At 38.8% G+C, this 27,208-nt stretch overlaps 1 protein-coding gene across 1 annotated transcript in view; it reads right to left on the bottom strand.

The window, feature by feature from the left end:
• Nucleotides 1–1,686: 1,686 nt before the first annotated feature.
• BAZ1A (bromodomain adjacent to zinc finger domain 1A) overlaps nt 1,687–27,208 on the bottom strand; it is a 64,353-nt gene continuing 38,831 nt past the window's right edge. Inside the window, exons 14-27 of the mRNA XM_065636446.1 lie at nt 26,925–27,149; nt 26,119–26,284; nt 25,736–25,849; nt 24,465–24,589; nt 22,255–22,863; nt 19,301–19,464; nt 18,966–19,120; nt 16,641–16,789; nt 8,376–8,623; nt 8,047–8,273; nt 6,619–7,103; nt 5,440–5,585; nt 3,229–3,316; nt 1,687–2,694 (exon numbers count right to left, since the gene is read on the bottom strand). Of these exons, the coding sequence (XP_065492518.1) occupies nt 2,504–2,694; nt 3,229–3,316; nt 5,440–5,585; nt 6,619–7,103; nt 8,047–8,273; nt 8,376–8,623; nt 16,641–16,789; nt 18,966–19,120; nt 19,301–19,464; nt 22,255–22,863; nt 24,465–24,589; nt 25,736–25,849; nt 26,119–26,284; nt 26,925–27,149 (3,092 nt within the window). The 3' untranslated portion in view covers nt 1,687–2,503. The remainder of the gene's footprint in view (nt 2,695–3,228; nt 3,317–5,439; nt 5,586–6,618; nt 7,104–8,046; nt 8,274–8,375; nt 8,624–16,640; nt 16,790–18,965; nt 19,121–19,300; nt 19,465–22,254; nt 22,864–24,464; nt 24,590–25,735; nt 25,850–26,118; nt 26,285–26,924; nt 27,150–27,208) is intronic.

The raw sequence follows: 27,208 nt of genomic DNA, 5'->3' as shown, positions 1-27,208 counted from the left end.
ACAATTTAAATTGCATCTGCCACAGAGGGACGTGTTCAGCTCCCTGTGCCCTCCATCCCCAAACAGAGTATTCACATTTAAGTCAAAGGGCACTATTCATGCGAACAAGAACTTGCACAACTGTTTGTGCAACCTGCTGGTCAGGATGTTCACATCCTCTTGGGACTGGACAGATGCACGGATATCAAGTACAATTTACACCCTGCAAAGAAGTCTTCTGCTGCTCACTTTCCTAGTGTTACTTAGCATTCTTTGTGGTGGCAACAAGAAATACATCTTTGATCTGGACAGGAGAGAGGTGTCAGCTCTGAACAAGAACAGACGTTTCTAAACAGTATCCCTCACAGTTCTCATTCTTGGACTTAAAAAAAAAAAAAAAGATATCCAACACTTCAACCTGATCAGTCTCCTATTGATCACCATCCATTTCCCAGGCTCAAGGGAACACCCATTCTTGCCGCCTCTAAGGCCAGGTAAACTCTACAGCAGCAAAGAAAACCCCCAACTGCAGAGCAAGTTATTGCTCAGGTCTGTAGCACATACAGGTTGTCACGCTGCAGCACGAGCCAGCACAAACACCGAGAAAAGTCGCTGCAGCAGCAAATCTCATGTTTTAGTTTTTCCTTCCCTCTTCACTCCTACCCCCAAACTTCTGCTCCACACTGTTTTCGCAGAGTATGGCATCCCTCCAGGTGGGCAAAATGGGCTTTAAAAGGGTTTTTAAGCTATTGACTCAAACTGAGTTTAACAAACCTCAATTAATAAAAACTGAAAGTAAGACTATCAAGGATAGTAAGGATAGTTTAAAGAAGCTGCTGGTCAGCTAAACTAATCGATGAGGTTTTACACTATTCAAATAAAGATCCTAATTAAAGAACCATACAACTTATACATGTACTTCTGACATTACTCCTTACATGCTGATGAACATTTGCGTCACTCAGAGACCAAGTATCACACTGGCTGCAGCTGCTGAAAATGCTGGTCGGGGTGTGTCATGGTTTAATCCAGCTGGCAACTACGTACCACGCAGCCACTCACTCACTCCTCCCTCCCTGGGAGGATCAGGGAGAGAATAAAAAAAAAAGTAAAACTTGTGGCTTGAGATAAAGGCAGCAAAGGAAGAGAAAAATCGTAATAGAATAGAATACACAAGTGATGCACAGTGCAGCTGCTCACTACACGTTAATGGATGCCCAGTACAGCTCCAAGCAGCGATCCCAGCTGTCCAGCCAACTCCCCCCAGTTTATATACTGAGCACGATGTCACGTGCTGTGGAATATCCCTTTGGCCAGTTTGGGTCAGCTGTCCCGGCTGCATCCCCTCCCCGCTTCTTGTGCACCTCACTGCTGGCAGAGCATGGGAAGCTGAAAAGTCCTTGACTTAGTATAAGCGCTACGTAGCAACAACTAAAACATCAGTGTGTTATCAACATCTTCTCTTCCTACATCCCAAGCACAGCACTATACCAGTTCCTGGGAAGAAAATTAACTCTATTCCAGCCAAAAGCAGGACAGGGTACTCACATTGAAACCAGATTCTGCTGTGTTCTCTCCAGCAACTTGCCCTAGTAAATTCATGGGGAAGATGGTGTAGCAGTGTAACTCAAAAGGAAATGCCAGAAGCTCAAAATACTTTGAAAAATGTGTAATTTTATTTGTACACTTCCAAAGTTGTACGTAGAAACTTATAGCACAGTCCTGTAAATTTACTCATTGCTAGAACAACTTCCAAGGACACAGGAAGGTATTTATTGATTGATCATCAAGTTAGAGGGGAATAAACAAAACAAAAAAAAAAAAGAAAAAAAAGAAAAAAAAGAAAACACACAAACCCACTGGAAAAAAAAATTAAAAGTTATGGAACTCTTTTGTTTGTTTGTTTGTTTTTAATCCCCGAGTACAAATTTTATAAATACAAAACAAATTCACAAATTACTTTGAATGCTAAATAAATATCTACTTAATAAACTCAGACTGAATACCTCCAGCCAGCACTGGTACAGTACTTAAAAGATATGCAGTTGTACTCATTCATGTGTAGTGTTGAGAAGATATGCTCAAACAAGTTTTAAACATACACACAGTTTCTTCAACTGTGCTACAGCAGAAGATTTTATCTGAGTTGATAAAGCCCTCAATACCACAGCTCCTACAAAATCTAGAGGATGAAACAAGGTCATTTGGTGCAGGAAAAAACAATGTACTTCTGGAAGTTATTTGGACACATGAATGTATTAAAAATGTACAAAACCTCTGTAAACCAGTACTGTACCCAGTACATCTATCAAAATTATTAGACACTGAATAAAACTGTAGCAAAGGTAATCTTTCCTACATTCTCCTGAGTGCTTAATATTTCATTGAGAATATAGTGCAGGCCACACTTCAAGGTGGTTAAACAGTTGTTATTGCTTTATACAGGTATGACGACTGTGTGATTTAACATTTCATTTTAATGAAAATAACAGATTCCCTCAGAAAATCCTTTGGAAGGCAGAGGTTAGATTCGTGACTTCTTTGCCGCGGGAGCAGCGTGGTCCACATTACCAGATGTGATGGGAAGTCCAAGCTTTTGAGCCTGAATGTGGAAGAAAGCCTGAAGTCTAGTTCCAGCTTTTGCTTCACTTGTGTTACGAGGGTTGTATTCAAAGCAGTTCGAAAACATCAGCTCAATGTCATCAATGAATTCCGCTAGTAAACAAAAAGTAAATAAATTAATTTAGCGTGTCTCAAGTCAGAGCGCGGTGTCACACCACTGACTTAGTGCAGTGACCTTACACAGAGATAAAATGTCTTTACAAATTTGTCGAGTTTCTATCATTATTCAGTGAAGTGCCATGTAAACACAGTTAAATTTCTCTGATTGTCAATAAAGGAAATACAAATGAAGCAGTAACAACAGTATATTTTCTAAATATTTCATCAGTATCACTTGCTGACATCAAAAGGCTTGAGAAATTACCAGCAGTTTCTCATCTGCTCATTTCTTATCCATCTGTACATCATGTATTTTGCCAGTAAATGAACTATGTTCAACAAATCTTATTTAAAAAATACTCTTTAAAAAACAAAACCAAACAAAACGCAAAACACAAAGTACCGCAAAACCCCGAACCAAACACAATTGCAGCTTTCTAATCCTCTGACACAGCTTATTTTAGAACAATAATTTATTTTAGAGAGAGATAACATGGTTCTTTATTTCTTTCAATAAATAATACTTACATGCATATTTATATTCACATTTATTCACTTTTTCACGGATTATATTTAAGGCAATAGGTTTTTTTATGATGTCATAGTAGTCTGGTACCTTTAAAAGAAAAAAAAATGATTCATAGACAAACAGAAACTTAAAACTCTATTTGTGTAAAAAAATTAAGCAAACCATGCATTAGCAGAAAGCATATTGGTTTTCTTTTTATATAAACAGAGGAGTCCTAAGCAACCACCTCCGTTTCCTGGACAGAATATTAGTTTGCAGGTATTGCGTTTCCATTTTTTGTATCATTAAAGTAGCCGACCACAACAAACATTAGCCAGCAATTCAATGAATAAATCTAAACCTAAATACCCTGTGAACAACTGTAAGAAAATTGCCTGAGCCGATAAGCATTGTGGTGTTCCAGCTATTCCCATCTGTCAAGCACAAAAATATTTCCAAGATTTAAAAACTCTTCATTTTCCTGTAACATATTACAATATTAAAAGCTCCTTAATCCTGAGTTATGGCCATTTTTACTCCACTACTATTCACCATCTTGCAAGAGATATGAAATCCTGAGATTCCATTCAGTTGTGCTGAAGAGAAGGTGGTGAAGCTTCCTGTAGCAAGCAGGACACGCTGTGCAAGTACCAGAGATAAACACCCACTCAGAACAGTGTTGACGTGATAAAAGTGAGGGGAGGAAAAGGATTGCCTAACCCTGAAGGGCACTGACCATTTGGATCACAGATTTTGAATTCCAGGTAAGCGCCAAGCTTACGGTGACTCTGTCTCACCCACAAAGCGGGGTGGAGGCAAAAGAAAAGCTAGCTGATCAAAATTTTACTTTTTTTTTTTTCCTTTACAAGATTAGATACCCACATGCACCATCATGTATGTTTGAAAACCAAGTTCTAGGTCTGTAACTTTACTGTATCAAGTGCAACCTGCAAACAAACCTACAGAAGGAGTTAGTAGAGAAATCAAATTAGATTGACACATTTTTCATTTCTTTCCCTTTAGGAGTGGTGTTTACGTAAGTACTAAAAACAAAGGTAAGTTTCTTTTTCTGGCTTGCTGTGCACTGATCATTCAATGTATTCCTTACATTGTCTTAAAGACAGCAAAAATCTACGCCAAAATTTCTATCATAATGAAGAAAACTTGGGTCACTCAGGTATGGATTTTTCTTTCTGAACAATACAGAGACTATCCCTTAGTGGTGGATTCAGGCAAACTGGAACGCACTGGGTTCTAGCAGCTTCTTTTCAGGATCAAAATTAAGCTGGATTCTCCATCCCTCCCTAAGAAGCTTCCTTGCCTTCACCAGATTCTTGCACCTCTCAGTGTAACTCCTGTACTCTAGCGGGCAGCCACTAGTCTCTGCTTCATGCAAAACTCCTCCTCCTCCTCTGCACTTTCTACATCATTCTTTTTGTCTAGATACATTAATCCTTCCAGCTATCCGTGACTCCTTAGAAGTTTCAAGTCTTCACCTATCAGCTATCACTGTTAATTTTAACAGAGGACTTAACCCGTGAGCTCTGGCTCCTGCAGGAGGCCCGAGCGGAGCTGCTGCAGGGGCTGGGGACACGGACGCTTTGTCGGGGAGGACAGTTCCAGCAGCACCTCTCAGCTGACAAGCCAGGGCAGACTGCAGAAAAGCTGATGTGCTGCAGGAACTTCGGTTGTAACGCAAACCTCTACAGCAGCACTTGCTTTGGGTACCTACTTTAACATCAAATATTTTAAAATCTAAACAAGAGAGAAATTAAATTAAGAACCAAGCTAGGAAATCATCTTTTTACTGCATTACAGTTAACGGAGTGAAGTTGCTCCTACCTTGTTATTTTATTGCAGGTCTGTTCTCAAAATACCTTTGCATAAATTGAAGATTAATTCAACTAATTAATTGATAACCATAACCTTATGTTTGGCAGTCCTGTGCTCTCTTTGTTTTTGAGGTTTGTTTTTCAAATCAAAGCATTTCGCATTTTTAAATGCCTGATGCATATTTAAAATTTTCCCAATAACAAGTCAATTGGAAAAGTTATTTCTGGCACCAAATATTTGAGTTGAAATGCGAGAGTTCTCCTGAATCCCACTGCTTAGCTGCATCCTCTGTTTGGGCAATGCTATAAAATCCAAAGTTTTTACTGCCAGCAAACAGGATTCCCACCCATTACCGCTCCATCTACAGTTTTATCCTGGATTTTTGGATTTTGGATTACCTGGATTTTGGAAACCAGTTTCATGAAAGGCCAGCTGTCATCATGTCGTACTAGTTCCACTATGAGTTGTTCAAAAGCTGAGAGTTCATGGACTCCCCCTTGACGTCCTGAACTTCTCCTGTTCAATGAGGTTTGAGGAGGTAATTCTGGAAAAACAAAACAAAACACAAAAAACCCATTAGATAAAAATAAAAACCTGGTAAGTAAAAAAAAAAAATATATATATATATATATATATATATAAAGTGAAACACCATTATTCTCCACTACTAAAATTGTAGTTTCAGGGCACAACTCAAGTAAGTTTAGATTCAAGTATTAACTACACTACAGCCTTGTTATTAACCACTAAATGTCTCTCTTGCCGTACAAAATGCTAAGAACCAGGACTTCGCTGGGTTCCTCCTCCATTCTTCTTCGCCACATTAATTTTGGAAAAGATTTTTTCACCTATTTCAATTTTAAAACAATTTGTTAAACATGTAAAGAAAAGCCCTATTAGAGAAAGACAGAATAAGCCGCCTACTCATAACTTTTACTTCCACAAAACCTCTATTCAGAGTGGTTTTGTCTGCTTTCAAGAGTAGTCAGCAGGGTGGTTAGAGGATAAGCCCAGAAACTCCCAATGGTGAGGGACAGAAGTGGTGCAGAATACAACGCTGCCACACTGGAGTGCAAACTCTTTTACACTCTTCAGTCTCACACGGGGTCCTTTTTGTTTTTAAAAGGTTATTGTAGCTCTACAAGTATTTCCATACCATCAAACACTTGGTATTAGCTTAACAAGCAAGGACACTGTTAGCCCTATACCAGATAGACAACCTTTTTCTTCCTAATAAAACGAAACCATAAAAGCTATAAGGAAACATTTGCAGGAGTTAAGGCATAAATACCACTTTCACATTTTCTATTCACTCATTAGCAATTGCTCCATATTGTGTGCAAATATGAAATTTAAAATATGGTTATGATAAATCTCCTTGACAAATTAAGTATTGTTCTTTAGATGACTGAATTTTTTTTTCAGGTTCATTCTGTCACTGCAAAAGAGGGAACTGTCTTGTTGGAAATGGTAAAAATACCTTCAATCACCACTTCTAATCTCCCTACCCTACCACACAAACATTTTAGCAAGGAACAGAACATTGTTTTCATTTTGGATGAACACATTTCTCTAACCTGTGGATTGTCGTTTCCTGCCTCTTCTCTTGGGTTCGGTAACAGGCAGAGAAAGCTTTGAAACAGAAACTGGGCACTTCCTAAGCCGTTCATTCGGGTCTGCCGTTTCAACAATTCTAAATCCGAGCGAATTGGAGGGGCTGTTTTCCAGTGTGCTGTCAGCACTCTTTCTTCCCCTTCGTCTTCTTCGAGGACCAAGTAATTCCACGAATACATCTGCTTGTAATGAACTTTGGCTCTGACGAGTGGTCCGGCTATGAAGCCTTAAAGAAGGCTTTGTCACAGATGGAAGGGCTGATTTTACTTTTCTTATACCCCTCCTGGTCACTCTAGATAAAGGATCAGCTTGCTTAGGTGTGTTTTGCTGACTCCGAGAAGCATATCTTGCCTGATGCTGGCTGTTACGACTTGAGAACGGATTGTTCAGTTTGGCTGCTCTCATCTTTAATGGAAACTTGACCTGGGGTCTTCCTGGCTTTGATGGGCTACAAAAAGTGAACAATCATGTTTATTTATCCCCAAATTCCATTCCTCTCTTTTCCCTCAGTTTTCAATCAGCATTTTAAACCCCAACCATTCAAGTTTGGACTGGTGAGCAGCTGTCTTTCAGGCTGATGCAGTCATCCAGTTACTATTACCTTAAATACTGCTCTGTAGTCTCTTAAATAAATATTACTTGGAGCACATGCTTTAAAGAAATGCCCAAAATTCTGATCACCCTTGCGGCTTAAGCAATACAAATGCATTAACTGGAGTACCAGGTATCAATTTCTTTAAGTCACTTATTTCTCACAGCAACTGTAACTACCAAGATTTTTGAACTATATTATCAGTTACCTAACTAAACTGCAGTTCTAACACACCAAGTATTAAAAGTTATGCTCTAGTCAGGGTTTATAACTAATGCTCAAGACTCTCCTTCCATTACAGCAGAGAAGGAAGAGTGCAGAGATAAATTCACTTCTCAAGGAGATGCAAGTTCTCTCCAATTATTGAATGCCAGCTGTCAGAGCTGCAAATAATCTTGCTTCAGCCAATCTAAGACTGTACCAAAAAGAAAAGAAGTAGTCTGAGATCAGGAAAATTTCCTTCAACTTTTATGTTCCTGGCATGTGTATCAAATCCACCACTTTACTGAAATTATCACATACATTGGATTATTTAGTTGTTTGGGGTCTTTTCTGTTTGGTTCATTTTGGTGGGGTGTTTCTTGTTTCTTAAACAGCTACTGCAGAAGTCCTCAAGTCCAGTGGACCTAACTTTTATTAATACTAAGTCCATCAGTAATGGCCAAATCCATAACAAGATGCCTTTTTTTTTTAAATAAACATCTTTTTCAGACTGAATTTCCAAGATGTGAACAATCATTCCACCTGATGATCAAGATGATATTTCAGTAGGAAACCACTTTACCAGATGTCTGTTTACCTTATTTCTTCTTCCTCTTGAGATTCATCCTCCCCATCTTGCTCTTCTTCATAATGCTCTTCCTCACTTTGTCTCACTTCATCATAGTTTGCCTCCTCTTCCCCTTCTCCTAGTTGGTCAGCAGTCTCTTCATCACTTTCCACAGAAGGTCTCTGTCTGGAGGAGAGGCGTCTAGAGCGCTGTTTTGGTCGGCACTCTGGACAAAACCAGTCTCCTTCTGGAATGACCTACAAACAGAAGAAAAAAAAAATCCAGCATTAGGAATATGCAATTAAGTTGTAAGAACTACTCATGTTTTGTGCCAAAAGGAAGCCCTTTTCCCTAGATACCTTCAGCCTGGGCCTGATACAGTAGGTATGATAGCCTCGGTCGCAGCCATCGCACAGCACCATGCTTTCTGCATCGCCCTTCTTTCGACACACTTTGCAGCGAGCGTTGAGGATGGACTTTGACCAGATGACACTTCGATCCAAGGTAGACAGATGGAGGAAGACTTGGGACAAACTGGTAGAAGAAAGAAGTGACTCTCTCCAGCGATCCAAAACTGTTTTGTAAGATCGTCCACCATCACTGGCATCTTCCATTAAAGAAGGAGATTTAAAAAGAAAAAAAAGAGACAGAACAATCAAACTTCCTTATCAAACATCCAGATTATTCTAGACTATGAGGTAAGGCTCTGACTTTCAAGCAGATAGCAGTAGTGAACTGGGATAATATTACAACCTGTGTCTTATTTCTTCAATACGTGAATATTTCCTCCTTAGTTTCCAAGCTGCTGAAGCTGTAAGAGCTGTAAGATTTTACTGTTCAATACCAATTCAACATACAAGTTACACATAGGACATGAGTAAGACATAAAAGTCTTACTCAGATGTCAACCTGGAAACCTAACAATTTGATTACATTTATAAAGTATAAATGAAGATTACTCAAGATTAAAAAAAAAAAACAACCACAAACACCAAAAACAAAAACCCAAGCAAAACCAAAACCACACTCCCAATTTACTTTCAGTTGTATGTATGTTTTAAAATCCCAAAATATTTACATTTAAAGAAAGAACCTGGCATTAAACAGACTTGATTGGCAAAAAACAGCTTAAAGAGCTCTTCTCACCTGCCCTGGCCCCAGCATAGTCTAGCAGACAAACTTCTAGCCCTCTCCCCCTGCCTCGGTGCCTTTATTCCTGCCCTGCACTCCACCTTCTCAAGAACCTGCATATCTGTCTGGTTAACCAGACAGGGTGATTGGTCTGGTTGAAATAGAAATGTTTCTTGATATTTGATAAGCAATGTAGCACACATGAGTCTCTGGTACACACCTAGGGGCAAACCAAGCAAGACCTGGAATCCTAATTAAGTTAGAAATAAATGGGGGAGGGAGTGGGGGCAGTGGTGAGAAGTTATATTTTCAGGCAGGTTTGGTTTGCAACCCAGGCCACCAGAGTGGCGACAGCAATACACACAGAATAGCGAGAGGGGCAGTACCCAATGGGAATGAGCAGCTGGGGATTACAGAAGAAATTGGGTTGTTTGAGGAGCTAGAGAAACAAGAAGGTATAAATGACACCCTGCACTGCTGCTGTTGAGCAGAAAAGGAATTTCTTTATGAATGTAGAAAGCCAATTTCTTGCATTTTGAAGCACGAAGGTTTAAGGAGAGGAAGAGACAATATAGCCGTAATTTTGATTACAGAAACATGCACAGATTTCCCTTCTAAAAGTGATAGTCCAGTTATTGCTGTGTGATCTCTCACTGATTAATGATCCACTCCAGTGTCAAATGCCCCCTCGCCTGCTGCACTAGCCACAGTGGGCAGAGGAACAGCCTCCAATCCACCTGTCTGCCACAGCAGTTCTCCTCCGGAATAGGAAGAGAAAATATCTAATAACAAACAAAATGAAAGAACAAAAGTGAGACTAATTGCTCTCCTGGCAAGGCCCTTCTGCCTTCTCATCAACTGGCTGCCAGGATTTGCCTAATCTTGCATACATTTGCATGAGCAGCAAGCAGCACAAGAGAAGCAATGAGAGAAGGCAGAGGATAAACAGGCAACACAGCTTCATAAATAAAATATAGCCACTCCTGAACTGCAAATACAAATCAAGATTTCCTAAAATTTCCTCTTACTTCATCCTTAGGTTTCCTGTCTCAAGTTCAGTCTTACGAAGGATAGTGGACAAGGTCCTTTTCACAGCACTGCAGTACATCCCTCAATGTATTTTTTAAAATTCAGTAAGAAGAAAATGAAAACCGCTTGTCGAGACACTAGACTGTAACATGAGACCCACTTCTGCTCTGCTGCAGATTTCTACTGGAACTCTGGCAGACACTTTATTTTTTGTGTATCTATAGTTTGGCAAGCATTTCTTTTGCTGACAATGGCAGCTTGAGCATTATTACTTTTTGTTTTGAGTGGTTATTTTTAGCCTGGATTGGCTCACCAAGATAGTTCATCACACCACACAACAAATATTCACACTGCAAAACTGCAGTTGCAATGTAGAGAGAGAAATTACTGACCACAACTTGCTTCAGCACATCCTGCTGCTGAGAGAAACAAGCTAAACAACACCCGCTGCTCCAGACCCCAATTTGTAAAATAAGATTAACACTTTCTTCCTCCATCCATCATCTTTCTCATTTAATATTGTTAACTTGGAGAGAGAAACAGCGTCTTTCTTTGTGTCTGAGCAGCTCTACATGGCGCAGTGGGATACCCCTCCGTCAGCTAAGCCCCCCAAGCCTCGCTACAATGCAAATGAAGTTGTTTGACAGATCTATGCACTCATCTATCAATAGCTAATTGAGTTCAGGGAAGGGTTTTCCATTTTAGTATTTCTAGAAAGGATATGCAGTTGCACAATGCTGTGAAGTTTTAAAAAAAAAAAAAAAGGGGTATTAAAAAGAAGGGGTGGGGGGAGCAGATTATGTGAACATGCAGATTTCTGTCCCAAAGTGATAAAAAGAAAATGGAGTTCTTTATCTCCAGTTGCAGAAAACTTTAATTTTTCTTTTCTCTCCCTCTCTCCTCTTTTTTTTTTTTTTTTGAGCTGTATTTGTTTTACTACCCACGTTTAAGCCTTTGGCTTCAACACCACAATTCCTTCAACATAAGGAGCTGGCTATAAAATTATTAGAGTAAAAAAATAAAAGAAAACCTGATAAAGTATTTAATACTTTCTAATTCTTAGCAATACAAGTAACATTTAAAATTTACCGTCTCTCTGACTACTCTTGTCTTTCACTCTCTTCCTCTTTTTATCCCCCCAGTGGTTCCTTTCATCTCCTGCATTACCAAACATTAAATTCATAAAGTTATTTCAAATACCTTTTTGAAGCATGGCAGATTATTTTTTAATTAATTGTTATAATCCATACTTGTGTAGTCTAAAAACGTAACTAGAACAGTGGCTCCCAACACGCGCATGTGGAAAAAGTTAGGCAGGGAAAGGCAGGAGAATAATGTGCATGGAGGAACTAGACATCCCAGGATTTACTTTGACTCTCACTACAAACAGAAGGGTTAACCTGAAAACTCTTAAATCTACGCTCCCTTACACCTTTCTGTCCATCCCCAGTACAAATGGCTATAGAAGCAGCTTGCTGACCACAGGCTTCTCTCTCAGCAAACAACCTGTCTGGTCTGTGCTACCAGGAACCTCCTCACATCTCGCAAATACAGGCGGTTCACGGGCACCGTCCTCAAGGACCAAGAGAATGAGCTCGTCTGTCCATGTGAAATGACGCTTAAGATATTTTTGTGCAGGGGCATTCTTGAGTATTAAAACGATGAAATTACTTGCCCAGGAAGTAAAAGCCAGAGTAAACCTCATCTGCTCCAAATGCAAGGTACCTTCTTTGACTGCCTTCTCTGAAGGGTAAACAAAAAATTCTTCATCAGAAAAAAAAAGACCACTTGCACCTTCGCTGCCTCTGCTCATGGAACTCCACAGGCAAGTAAGAAAAGCACAAGAACAAAGCATGCCTACATACAAATCCTATCCCAGTTCACTGCTGGATGATGTCTGATGCTATTAAGAGAAAAATTATAAACAGAAAAGGAAATAACTTTGGGAGTAGAGGAAACAAAAATAATAAAAATCTAGAAAGAAATGAATGGAACAAAGACAAGTAAAAAGGAGTGGAAAAAGCTGTGGTTTGGGGTTTGGTTGTTTTGTTTGGTTGTTGTTTGGTTTTGGACTTTTTCTTCTGCTGGAAATACATAGCATAAGTTAAAAAGGAGGTAAACGGTTCCCTATACCAGTCACAAAGGTGCTCCCATGAATTAGAATCCAACCTTTTGTATGGAAATCTGAAGAATGCTTAGTGACTCCAGTCCTGCACTAGTGCAGAAGGCAGCAGGTTTTTTTGTGGCTGCCTCACTGAACTCCAGGGCAACCAAATCACTTCATCATTCTATACCCCAATTTTCACATTTACATAATAGGAATGATCTGACCTACTTCTTCACTGCAAAGTATTTTGAAATTTAAAGAAAAGTAACTTATACTAAAAAAAGAAGCAAAATCCACAATTGCTTGTGTTTCTTCCTCCTCAAACATATTTTTTAATCCGAGAAGCAGCACTCAGTTTCCATCAAACAGCTTTTTTTTTTTTTTTTTAACCTTTTAACTCAGAATTTTTGCAGGAAGAACATGTACCGCAAGTTGCATCCCCCTGTTTGTGATTCTTCCCAAACATTACCTTGGGCTGGACTACAGAAATAACAATTAAATTTTCATAGCTAACATGTAACAAAATGATTTCTAAAATGCAGTTTGTAATTAAGAAATGCATACAATTCATGTTACATTTAATCACCAGACAACAGAAGATCAGCAGCCATCTAGGAGCCCGGCAAGGCAGAGGGGTGCCGCTTCTGGGGTTTCTAGATCTCCTTTCGCACTGCTATCTTCTGCGTCAGTCTTTTCTTGCTCTTCCACTTGAATATTCAGTACGCACCTCAACTCTAAACTTATCAGAATCACCAGCGAGGCTCTTGGCAGCCTGATAGAGCCTCAGAACAAAAACGGTGCAGAGAGGAGCAGCTGGTCCTTTTATTGCTGTGCTGGGTCCCTTTGTCTGTTCCGCACCCTGGAGGCCACCAGGACAAACTTGCCAGTGGCCGCAGTGAATTTCACTGCCCTGTCTTTAGTGCTCGAAGCTGTATACAGAACGAAAACTAAAAATTGTTAAATAGGGCTCCACTCCCTAACAGGAGCCAAGCACAGTGAGGGGGGGCAGAGAGGGAAAAGAAACTGCTCCAGCAAAAGCAACAACTGACGTAATGACAAAGCACGTTCAGTCTGGTGTAAAGCAGAAATGCACGGGTACGCTTTCTACTAAAAGCGTGCCCCTGTACTTCTACCAAAACAGAACTCCTAGTACTTGCTTGACTTCCAATGTTTTTACTTCAGTGGTAATTAAATCAGCATAACAAGTTGTGTTTCTCAGGTTTAACATTTAGAAATAGATATGCAGGCATTTTGTCTAGGGAAAGGAGCCATTAAATAGTTCGAACGACTATAAAAAAAACAACGCCGGTTAGAAAAAATAAATCAGTGTACGAACACAATGATCTGTATAAGAATAGGCAAACAAAACCAAAAAACCCACAAACCAAAACCCAGTGGTTACAAACTACAAGCTACCTTCTATCTTCTGAGTACTGTTGGCCACTTTCTAGGGGTCAATGACAGAGGGAATCTTAGTTCTGAGCACCAGACAGTCCCTGAGCAAGAAGCAGCGTCCATTTTTATTAAAAGGTTTAGTAACACTACTAACACCTCCTTGTCAAACTAAGTATAGAACTTTTCTTTCCCTGTTATACATATGCAAGTTGCAAACTAAGAAATAGAGCTCACTGCGGTAGCACGCTAAGGCATTGTTTCCAATGGAGGAACTTAAGATGAATGTAAGATCATGCAAATTTTTACACACTTGGTTTTTTAAACATGTCAAACACTGAAGGTTTATAACCAGAAACGGCTGCATCCCGCAAGTTTGCCAGATGCCTCTCAAACACACAGGTTTCCTTGACGCTTGGCAGTTGCACCTTCTATTTACGTCCAGAAGTTCCAAAGTCAGAGCACGTTTCGTATAACTGCCTAGCACTCAGAAAAATCAAAGAGGTGTGTGGTTTAAGTTCTCCTTACTACAGAGTCACTCAAAGCCATGGCTCCTCCAAGAGCTCTCTAGTGACAAAACCAAAATCTTGCCTTCATTCAGACTCATATCCTGCTAAAAGCAGCCCGTTACGCAACCACAAACATGAGACGCTTGGCACCAAAGATAAAGCAAGGAAGAGGGAACCCGACGCTGTCGCGTAATGGTTAGGGCAGTAAGCCAGAGCAGAGTAGACCTAAGATCCTTCCTGCTCCCTCAGCTATGTAGGTTATTCTATACATTAGCGTACTCTTACAGCAGTACCATTTATCAGAGCCGAAGAGATGCACAGGCACAGTATGGTAAACAAACATGTAAGACTTAAGACATGCAAATCACGTAAAATTGTTTTCCCTATATAGTTTCTTTGTCACACAGTATAAAGCATCTAAAGTAAAACAGGATTCCCAAGTTAAAAAAAAAACCAAAAACCAAAAAACCAAAAACCAAAAAAACCCCAAACAAACAACTAACAACGAGAAAGCCCACCATCAACAAAAGGTCAGGCAAAAAACAAGAACCATCATTAGATTATGGCAGAGTTGGGACCACCGAAAAAAAGATGCAGGAGGATTGCTAAAAAACTTCCTCTCCATCACTTCAGGGACATCTTTCTTCTTTCAGTCCTTTTCCTGTAACTCATGATGCCCGATGTACGCCCATAACCTACTAATAGCCATGTTCTTCCCCTTACAGGCTAAACTTACAGCTGCAAGCAAGACGCTGTTGCCAAAATACTCCCAGAGAGAGTCTGGAAATGGAGGCATGTACTGCATAATGTATTTACCACTCTGCATGTGCAGGTTAATATGGCAAACGCTGAATGTACTGTCAATTAACTGTCCGAGGCACATGTTGTAAATTTAGTCCTGTGGCAGGAAATAAGCTGCATCATGCCTGGCTTGGAAAGGGCAGACAGCCTTGAGTTGACCAAACACTTCGCCAAGTAAAGCTTGTGAACAGCTGCAGCTTAAACCACTCCTATGTTCTCCCCTTTCATCTCAATCATTTGCTGCGTTTCCCTCTCCTAGAGGTCATCACGCTGATAACAAAAGCCTGTGGAAGGGAACCCATGCCTGTGTGTCAGTCTCTGGCACAAACCTAGCTCAAACTCATCTTTAGCGTCAACTGATAACCAGGCACCAGATTCTATGCAGGAGCAGCCGAGATGCAGAAACAGTTTTAGGTCAACTGTGCCACAGGGCACTAATGTCTACACCCGCATTTTCATCTTAAACTGCTGCAGCAAAATCTGCCGGAGCCTAAGGATTTTGTACGCAGTCATTATCAGAGGAGAATATCAATGCAAGAGGCGGTGTAGCAGTTTGTGCTCTGGAGTAGCCCCGGTCTGTGCTGCACTGGTGACCCACGCTGTGCTCCCCCAGGTGAGGAGCAAAGCGGCGCGGCCCAGCACAGAGCATCGCTTGTCCTCGCCGCCGCATCCGAAGGGCAGCCTGACCGAGACAGCTGCCTCAGGAAGGATGAACCACCTGCACACACACGCTTCTCCAAGATAAACCCCCAGTTTTGAATTGCAAATGCATCCTAAGGAATCCAGACCTAAGGGACCACGGGAAAACAAAGTGAATTTATGCACTTTAGATCTCCTCTTGCCCCTAGAGCATGTCAGAGGAATTCAAGGAAGGATTATGTGTTAAAGTCAAGCTCTAATCGTGCTTTGGTTTATTTTTTTCTTGCAACCCTTTATTTCTAAGTTTTACAGCATGAAGGCAAAACCCGAGGATCTGAAAGTTTGCAGTGTAAATCTTTATTAAGTTTTACTGCAAATATTCTGCTATTGCTGAAGAAGGTGATCCAGATAAACCAGGCCTATATTGCTTTCACAGAAACAACATAAAAGGGAGGACACATTTTTACCACCTAAGAAACTCATGGTATAGTTGCATGGTACATTGGCCTCAACAGCAGTGCTGAATTATGGAGTATTTCCCCCAAAAGCTCACTTATTTCTGCCCAACAGTACCACTTGTCTCACAATGCATCACTATAATTGTACGGCCACATGAACAAGATCGCTGAAGTGATCTAGATTAAATAGGCATGTATTTAAGAGTAAAATATGCTGTAAATTAATTAATACATGTAATTCAGGGCATGCAGAAAAGAAAAATATTAATGTTTCCTCATGATCTATGGCCTTGTAAACTGACAATCTGACATTTTTAAATTTTACAATGGTATATAGCAATAAGATCAGTTATTTGTTCTTTTCCCCAACATGTCCTTCTAAAGCATCCAGTCTTACAAAAGAGGTGAGTTTGGAGTGCATGCTTTTTCTGCATCATTTGTGGGGTTTTGTTTGTTTGTTTTTGTTTTGTGGGGTTTTTGTTTGTCTGGGAGGAGGGGTGTTTGTTACAAAATCTTACACAAAATTAGAGACATAACAGTTTCAATTCTAAAGCTTACCAAGAGGTGCTTTGAGAAACCTGCGCTCAATCCCTTGTTCTATCTGAAGCAGTGCAGATGCCAAGTAGTGGACCACGTTATTAACTGGCTGAGGAGTACTTGTACTTGTTGACGCAGCACTTGGAGCTTCAGTTTTTAACCCAACAAGTCTAAAATAGAAATATATTAAATTATATGTTTTAACATATTTTGAATTTAATACCATAGATATTTGTACAGGTCTGTATCCAGATTTTTATTTTCACTTCATGGACATGCTTGGGCTACAGATATGAACAGACAGTTATCCCAGTTCTCATATTCGCGTCATTAGTCTAATAAATCTAGATAAATCATCTTTCGGTAACACTTATCTAAATGTCAAGAAATGCATATGACAAATTTCAATACGATTATTAAGATTTCCAGAAGATTTCATTCAACATCCATCAGCTAGCTTAGAGAGATTTCTGTGAATTGTTTTCCCAATAATTCTTCACTGAAAACACTTCCAGGGGTGAGGTGCAGCCTTTTAGAATACTTTCATCTGCAGAAGTTCAACTACATATATCCCCACAATTAATAAGATTTTTGAAAAGAAAATGAAATACAACCAGAAAGTAATTTAGAATGTTATATTAAGATCTGTTAACTTATATGTTCTCATCCTTGGAGGATTTTTCTAAAATATTAACTCTCTTTGACCAAAGACTAAGTAATCATTTCAAAGTGTAGTTAATCTTCCTGAACCACAAACATTACATTAAGTATAGTGTAGAAAAGCAACTCACACTAATGAAAATAAAATTCAATTTCTACTTGGGGTTTATAAAAAAAAAAAACTAATTAAGACTGTCTGGATTCTGCTTTATTCTGGTGAATGAGCAATGCTTTTGGTTGTCCCTGTTCTTTTTTCACACTTAAAAGCTGTTCATTATATTTTGCAGTCACACACATTTCGAGAGCCTGAAAGCAAACAGAAAAAAAAGCTGCATAGTTATTTACATTTCACTAGTCAAACTCCAAGGTCTTAATGAGATGTCACTCGCTCTGAGGTGGATAAAAAGCCCAGCATCAAAAGCAATCTGTCACATGATTTCAGAATCCTATAGTCTCTGTTTTAATATGCAAGGCTTTATTAGAGCAGACTTTATTCAGAAACTTTGACTGAGTCAGTATCAAATGGGGAAAAAAAAAAAAATGAAGCAACAAGCTTCTGCAGTTGAATTGAGATTTGGCAATGGAGCAAGTGCCCAAGGCAACTGGAGACAGATAAAATTTAGCTTCTTAATTAAAACACTGGAATATTTCTACGTTGTGGTTTTCAGGAAGCAAATGTCTAAATTGTGTCATTAATATAAAGGATGAGCCTATCCATTTTGCATGCAACCAGAGAACTCTGATCCGAAGGACAGTCTTATATGAAAATACTAATTCAGCAAACTGAAATAAAAAGGAAGAAACCTTAAAGAACTTTAAATTCCTACATCCAACACAGCATTCAAGAGTCCACCCAGAAATGAAGCTTTCATAAAAGTCTAATTGCAGAAAACTTCACAGACTATATAAGCAAACAGTATGTTGGTATAATGATCACCTCAAATGAATCTTTTTTCCTGCAATATTTCAACATTCACATTCTATACAGACATACAATTGTACACCTGTTAAGTAAATTAGATATTTCTGCAAAGAAGGAATTAAATATTTAGAAATCTTCAATTTCTATAATTTCTGTAGTTTGATTTACAACAAACACAGATACAGTGTAGACTCCCATATCTGTCTCAAATATTTGTTTAAAAAAACCCAAACAAACCAACATAACAACACTATATGGTTTGAGGTTTCCTCTCTTACTATGCTGCAGCGCGCTCTGCACAACGACGATCATTCATAAGTTACAAGATTGTATCTCTGATGTGCTGCATTGCTAAAGGTTAATCCAGACTGTGGCCTGTTGCACTGATGGTTCTCGCTGTGACTCGCAAAGAGGTACAGTGGCCATTTCAACCAGTAATTTGTTACTATTACCATTTTCCCTTTGAAATACTCCTACTTTTTCCACAAAGTGTTGGGTTTTTGTTTGTTTGTTTTTCCTTGAGCAGTGTAGTATCTGAATAGTAGTAGTTGTGGTAAAAATTGGTGTCTTAGTCTTATATCGTAATAGAACGGTGTCATTTACAAAATATAAAACAAAGAAAAATGTCACATTTTACAACTCAAACCTTAAAAAACACCATTCCAAAGAATTTGAGGGTGAAAACATTTTTAAGGTTAAAAAAACCCCAGAGCACTGCTGCAAATCTCACAGGGAAGAGTTATTATTTAAACCATAGCTCTTACCTGTCTTTCACAATAAACTTATCTTGTTCATCAGTTTCCATTTCTTCAGATTCTTCATTCACAGTTTTAATTATACCATTTTCCTTGTTTTCATCGTTCAGGAACTCATACCGCCCATGTTCTAAGGCTGCTCTCCAAGACTGTCTGTCTGTAACCTGAAGCAAACATAGAAACTTCAAGTTTCTAAAGAATCAGAGGCCACAAACTTTTAGTGCCAATTACTGTCTAAATTTAATTATGCTTTCAGTAAAACCCATAGCATGCAAGAGTTCTCATTCAAGCTACAGACTTGACAGCACCACCATGCTCCTAGGTGTGCTACAATTCACAAATACCTTAATAGCCCCCAATGTTCCTTGGTAGATCCTGTCTTCGATGTCCAAAAGAAAGTCTCTAAGTCTCAGTTCAAGCTGCTTCTCCGCAGATACGTAAGATCCATCATGGGCATTTGACATCCTTCCCCGTCCTGAAGAAGGTCTGACGTCACTTTGAGGTTTGTCTGCAAAAATACCAAGTAACTTCATGTTAGTGGACTTTCCTCCTTAAAGTAGCTGCTGTTGGAGGGAATAAAATGTGGCACAGGGCTGAACAAACTGAAGGCACAGGTTCAAAACGGCCTTCCTGTAGGGACAGTTGCCAACACCAGCAGCTCCGTGACAACTGAGGCACCCGACCCAACCACGCGGAGCAGAGTTTTAAGGGAAGACCTATGGATTAGCATCCGCTCATCCCACCACACAGGATGACAAGTTCTTGTCAATTTAAAAGTCATTCTTTTGTCTTAAAATGCTTTCTGAAGTAGTAGATAGTCAACAACTGCTGTAAGTACAAGGAGGAAAAAAAAACAAGAGAAAGAATAAAGTCAAATTTCTAGCATTTTTCATATTTGATGGTCCTCACTTTACAGGAGAACTCCTCAGTTTTCTTTCCTGCGTGGATCTTTATCATGACAACATTTAAAACAAGCATGTGCAACGGATAATCACAAAAACTAACAAAAGAAGATATAATCCCTTTTAGAAGTCTAATTTTAAACAAAAACTAACAGATCAAGATGACACAGGCACAGACTAGACTGATTGTGCCCTCTAATTAAAGGCTGGGAAAAAACCAGAACAAGACAGCAAGATAATTTATGAAAAAGATGGGAAGAGCTGATGATGGGCAGTCATGCAAAAACCTCTTCATAAAAGAACTGAAAATTCATGCAAAAGCTCAAAAGCCACAGGAAAGAGCTGAAAGTATGCCCAGATCCTAAATTAGTGCTTGCAAATCTGCATAAGTGGCAAATGTTTCAGTTCCCAGGATTTACATTAAATTCTAGGAGTGCAGTGATGAGGAGGTAAATGCAAGAACTTGGAGGTATTTAATAAAAAATTACCATGAAGCTGTAAGGAAGTACAGGATGAATTTTCTAAGATGCTCTCAACTGCAGAAACAATTCCCTGTAACTGAAAGTAACTATGCAAATATTCTCAAAATGTATACTCGCAAACTCTGATGTCCGGATGTGAGAAAAGTTCTTTTTGGTTTAAAAGAAAAAGAAGAAATGTTTTTTTCTTGAGCAAAACTGAAACAGCAGCAATTGGCTTGCAAACGATTGATAAGGAAATGTTAATGGATACTGGAATGAAATCAGGTAATCGCACATATCAGTTTTATTTCAATGTTCTTTTGAGTGGGAATCAGAAAACAGAGAAGGGCAGTTTACAGTGCCAGAGAATCACTGAGTAGTTCTCACTTGTCTTGCAAGTCATTTGAGCGAAGACAACAGGGCAGCAGCCAAAGTCCACTGCAGAGAAACTCCTTCCCCAGCACAGCTACACGTGGGCACCTACCACAGAGGGGAGGTCGTGCTGGTATTGGACCACTGCATTTGAATTGTCTTTCTATTAAAGTGAAGTTCGAAGCTGCTTTTTCTTTTTTTTTTAAATTGACATTATGCTATAATTCTAGCATAGAAAGAAAAAAATCTATGATTGTGGAAATCAAGTTACTTCAGGGCAGAAAATAACACACAAAATATAAAGGTGCAGCAATGAGGAAAATAAGGAAGCGCACACACAAACACAAATATATCAGAAAATGATAGATTTTCTCACAAAAAGCACAAACATAGCCATAAGCCATGATGCCTCCAAATAAAGCTTAATTACTATGTGAGAACTCTGTCCTGTGCTAGTTTCTGTCAAAAGAAATGGTAAAGTAGTTATGAATTTAGTAGTATTTGACATGTTCGTGGCACGTCCTGGCACACATGCTCCAGTAAAACACAACTCAGCTCTATCATTAATAATTCAGGTACACTAAAATCCTGACAGTAATTTGGCATAATTCAAAACAAAATGCAATTTCTTAAACATTACCCTAGCGAGTTTCATTTTGGTAACATCCTCTACCCACCAACACACCACAAACAAGACAGCTGCGAGCTTGTGTATGCAGAATTTTATCAGTGATTGGAACTAATGCCTTGCCGATAAATGGCAAAATACTTGGCTAGGAGAAAAGGGAAAAACCCCTAAATTGTAGGTCTAGGATGGTTTGAAGTACACTCCTCTGTTTTGAAACCCATAAAAACAACACTGCCCTGCAGATTTGTCCCCCTCCTGTAATAAGCCTGTGCCAAAAGAAGGGGGGAAAAAAATAGAAAAGAAACCACTGCACTGACATTAACCCACAGAACAACCAACGGGCTACACTATTTTTTCCTCCCAAAGGTTTTAGTATGACCCTGCAATATGCTGTCATTCCCTTCTTCACAATAGGCCAGTAAAGGCTTTCAAATAATCCAAAGCATTATAATGTTAGCAAAGAACATGCCCTGCTCAACAAATCGAGGTAGTAATTGTGTCCCTTTGCAATGTTTCTGTCTCCAGTGTCATATCTGTGTCTCCTTTCATCATACTGGAAACGAGGACATAAGATGATCAATACTATGATGTGCCTTCAGCAGATATTAATCTTTATTCCCCAGTTAATCTTTTCCCAAAGCTCAAATTACTTCCTAAAGATGTTTGTTTAAAAGCCAATCCCATTTTCCTAAGCAGTGAGATAACAGAAAAATTACTGCTTTTTTCAGGATAAAACACCAGAAAAACACTGAAATCTATCAGGGGCAGGGGGAAACAAGCCACACACCAAACCTGTTTTCCATAGAGTGAAATAATGCTTAAAAATAATTCATATTTCTTAGGAATTAAAATTAAATGTGAACTAGAAATTTCTAGAATATTACATAGAAATTACAGCCATGGAAGTGAATTAAGATCCCAAACTCCTCATTTACCTGGAATATGGAACTTTTCCACAGGAAAACTGCTTAGTTGTTCATATATTCTACTTTTTTCTTGTAAAAGAGTTTCTTTTAAGGCACTCTCCCTATGTCCTCGGGAATTGAGAGCCTCTAGGAGTTGGTCCAGTTGTTCCCGAGAATTGTAAAAGCACCAACGGTTTGGTTTATATACTGGCCTTGGCACCTCTACAACAACACTGGTGTGTGAATCTTGGTCAATATTGGAGGTAGATTCAGAAGATTTCAAAGACTCTCCAGTTTTACTGAATACCTGAGGTTCATTTGTGCAAGACTGTACATTATTCTGAAAGGAAGAGGTTCGAGGCAGCAACATATCTTCCGTGAGACCAGAATAGTCCTCTTCTATAAACAATCCAGGAACAGAGGGGAAAATCCAGTAGCGTCGGTACAGACGGTCACGACCTAACGGGGTGATATTTGTGCAGGCTGTTGCATTCTGAATCTTTTCTAACAGTTCCTTCTCTTTCCTTTGTTGCTCCTGTTTTAAAGCTTCTTCCTCTTCAGCAGTAAGAGGTTCACTCTTTTCACAAGGGGTCTCTTCTTGTCTTGTAAATTCTTTATATCCATTTTGTCCTCTTCTTCCTAAAAGTTAAAGGAAAAAGAACGATAGCAAGACGCTCATAAATTCTTTCTTTAACCAAAAACTCAAGTAAAGGGCGGGTTTTGGTTCTGTCCCTTTCTGATTATTTAAACTTACACTGTCAAAGACCATCAGCTCAGTCAAGAAACAATACTAGTTTCGTCAAAGAAAAATTCAAGTGACTAACCCCCTTCTCTTGATAAAGAGAAAGTTATCTTCAGCATACTTTCACTTCACAGAAACTAGACCAAGTCTGACAGTCATTTTTAACACCATAAAAAAAAAGAACTTAAATTGTGTTATAAAAATATCATGATCAAGTACAATTCTAGCAATTTCATTATTTAATATGAACTATGTTTTGTACTCAATTTATCATACTCAAAATTATCAACTTAAACCCCGCAAAGACCTCAGGCAAAACCAGAATCCCTATATAACAGCTTTTATTGCAAACTCAGTTACATTACTTTATCCTTTTTTTTTTTTAATATATATACTACTATTTTTTTTCCCTCAACTTATATCAGCTGAAAGTACTCCAGTTCACATCTTAGTTTACCAAAGAATCGCATCCTGATAGTCACCTAGAAAAGCACATCTTGTAATTAACACATGCAATGGTGAAAGATGCTGTCAGTACTCAATTTCTACCGATTTCCAGTGTGACCTTCTGTGTCTCCAATTGTAGGAATGAAATAACACTTGTTTGCCCTCCAGACACAATGTCTCAAACATGGGCATTTGAGAAACTTGACATTCTTTTTAAGACATCATTGTTTCACCATCATAAAGCTGGAAGAAATATTCAAACCTGCGTTACTGAATGACTCAGAATTTCTGTCCCAGGTACTGTTAGGAGCTGTACAAGTTTGTAGCCTTAAGCCCGTGATCATCCAGGACTTTCACTGGCACAGACACCAGCACAAAGCCTTCATGGGAGAACAACACAGACGAGGTAGCAGGCCAAAGCCATCGACAATTCATCCTCCTGTGGCGGTATCTATGCTTAATTACAAATCACAGGCTGTGCCATTTACTGCGCCACAGCTCCTACTAGCACACTGCTGAGGAAATTAAGTCTGTGGAGAAACCCAGTTGTATTCTTGTATAGAAGTTATGCTGCTTCATTAACAAAGGCAAACAAAACCAAACCACTCAACATAACATTTTCTTTTAGAATACCTGTTGTTTTTCCAGCTTCCTAACAAAAAGCACCAATCCCACACCACACCCTGTTAGATGAGACTCCTACAGCTCCTTGTCTTCGAGTGCACTACTCATAACTGTAACGGTTCATCCAGCAACAGCCTGGAGGTTTTTTAGACAAAAGAGGAATCCAGACAGCAAGTATGGAAGACAAAATGAAACAGAAGCGCGAGACACCATACACCTGACCACTAGAACTACATAAGGCCAGCTCAATGCTAAAGAGCCCATTAGGATCATGTCTGGGTGGGTTTTCTGTTTTTCCTTTAAAAAATTCACAGCAAATATTGATACTTTATAAAAATTTGCTATAAAACCCAAGAACTTCCCGGGTGCATGAACACGTGTGTGCGTGCATACATGTACGCAAATGAACAAAACATTATAGTGTTACCTCTCCCTCGTTTTTTGTTTGGTCCCAGCTCTTCTTCATCCTCTGTCACTGTGTCCATGTCTTGCTCTTTACGTTCAGTTTCTTTGCTCTCTGTACTAGTATCAAGGTCTTCCCGTTCCTCCTCCCTGACACAATAAAATAAAGGTAACTAAGTGATCAGCCACATATTAAAAGCTGAATGGAATGAAAAAAATACACAGTAGAATATGGCATCTTCTACACAAACAGTATTTACCTTTCAGAAATATTTAAGCTACTCAAAGACCTATAATGCTTTTTAAAAATAAACTTCAAGTCATAGAACGTACTAAAACCCAGAAGAAACCCACTAAACTATAAATGGAAAGTTCCACATTAAAGACTAAAACCTGCTCTTTGCTATTCATTCTTTCATTTGAAGAGCATTAATATAATCAGATCCTTTCTGGAGACATCTTAGTGAAGTTCTACTGACCGGAATTATTTTTTTCATGACTAAAAAAAATATGTTTCTTCCTCAAAATGTATACCATTTTATAAAATGCTTATTACACACTTCCCCCTTATCTAGCAAATACAATTAAAAACCTACAGAACTACACACAACCATTAAAGGATAACTTGGGTTTTCTTCAATTACAGTTTCAAAAACATAGCATAAATCTATCTGTGGCCCATGCTCACCTTTTGCTAGCAGATTTATTTAACTAACTCCCTTCCTCAAGCAGGTAAAGATACAGTGTTGTATACACACTTTGCTTTTTTTCTGGAATCATATACAGCTGCCTGTGCATGAATCTTACCACCTGAAACCATACAGTTTTATTAATAGAACAAAAAACCTTGATTTTATGGAAATCATCTGGGATAACACAGTATTTTTTTTAAATGCTATTAAATTTGATTCATAAACTGTTATGTGAAGTCAGTATTATCTAGCTCAGATCAATTCCTCAAATTAGAAAACAAACTAGAATGGTCTGTTATGAAGGTATTCACAGACATGAAATAAATGCAAGACAAAAAGTAATGCAAAAAAAACCCCCAACAAATTAGATTTTGTAAATTTCTCATCAGTTGGTAAAATTATGAATATAATAAAAGTCGATTTTAAAATAAAATCACTTTCATAAAGCAATTCCACTAGGAAGAAAAATAAAATCAACAGTAAGGGCTATATATTTAAATATAACTTCGTATATGATCACATCGATGAAAACTACATAGGTAAGGTCTGTGCACATAACTGAAGTGCCGCATCATATGTGTCACAGTAATACTATGTATCATACCCAAGAGGTACTTCTACAGCTGGATTTCTTTGCTCCTCTTCCTTCAGCTTTTCTTGTTTCTCTTTCATTTTTAACTCTTGTTCTTTTAACCTTTCTTCTTTCCTCTTACGTATCCTAATAAGAAGAATATAGAAAACGAGTTGCAATTCATCTAGTATCTGATCTGGCCACATCTTTCTTCTTTTATACTACCGCATCATCTAAAAACAACAGTAACATGGGAAAGGACAACGCTTAGCACAATAAAGTTTCACTCCTGTCTAGGGTCTCAAGAAAACAGTATAAAACACAAACACTGCTATTTTTTCTCATAAGCCTTTTGCAATTGGGGAATTAATCTAATTTGTAGCAACAAAACTTAGCTTTCCATATCCTGATTTTACCTTGCTGCTGCCGCCTCTCGTTCTTTGCGATGCTGTTCTGCCTTTAATTCTCTGAACTCCTGTTTTGCCTGTCGTAACACGTCAACAGAGTCCTCAATGAAATCTCGAGTAGAGACGAGAGTCAGAAGTTTCCCACAGAGGGCATGAAGGATCTTCATCTTTTCTCCTAATAAAATTCAGACCAATTTTTATATTTCATCATACAACAGATAAATAAGCCTTACTGGTACACACTCCAGACTGAAGATGGGTTCTCACTCAAGAAAAAGCAAACAAACATTATTAGTGCACCAGCTGCACTTACAAAGAGGTATTTCCTGAAATACCTGCTTTGCTCAGAGATGCAAGCCTTTTTTTGTGATTTATTAACTTTTAGCTAAAATGTAATCTTCAAAACTGAGATAAAGGAACAGTAGATAATATTTTTTTCTCCATTTCCAAATAACAAACAAAAGAGAAACCAGAACAGCAACAAAAAGCAGGAGCTGCATCAAATACTCAGATGCTTCTCCCAGAGAAATCTCCTTCTGCAAGTAAAACCAACATTTTTTAAATGGTATTTTTAAAAGCTACTCAGAAGTAATGAGACTGCCTGGCTCCGCTATCTCTGATCTGGTGGGACGTGCTGCTTGTGGGGGCTGGAGCACAGGGGGTGGCTGTTGGTCTAGGTGACCTCCAGAGGTCCTTTCCAACCTAAATTACTTTATAATACAGTAAATTTTGACCATCATTGATCTGAAGCAGTTATGAAACTGATCACTTGATGAGCAATCTAATCACCTCTAACATTTATTGTCTTTTATTACCTGGCAACAAATCATACACTGAGGTACTTGAAAGTTTCTTCAAGAGACCAGGATTACTTAATCTCAGTTCCATGCAAGCGTCATCAGTAGCATCAAACCCTCCTCGTTTCTGGTAACGGTATTTTGCATTGGCTGATGTTACATCAGCGCCCGACGCTAGAATGTGAAGTCTGAGAATCTCAGAAAGAGTGCAGCTATCAAGATCCAAGTTTTTCAAATTGCAGCCTACAGTTAAGAAGAGTGAACAGTTATTTTATATAGATACTTAAATTCATATAAATATA

This window comes from Caloenas nicobarica, chromosome 5 (genome assembly GCF_036013445.1).
Source record: "Caloenas nicobarica isolate bCalNic1 chromosome 5, bCalNic1.hap1, whole genome shotgun sequence".
In the NCBI taxonomy this organism is placed as follows: domain Eukaryota; kingdom Metazoa; phylum Chordata; class Aves; order Columbiformes; family Columbidae; genus Caloenas; species Caloenas nicobarica.
This window is presented reverse-complemented; position numbering and strand designations above follow the sequence as displayed.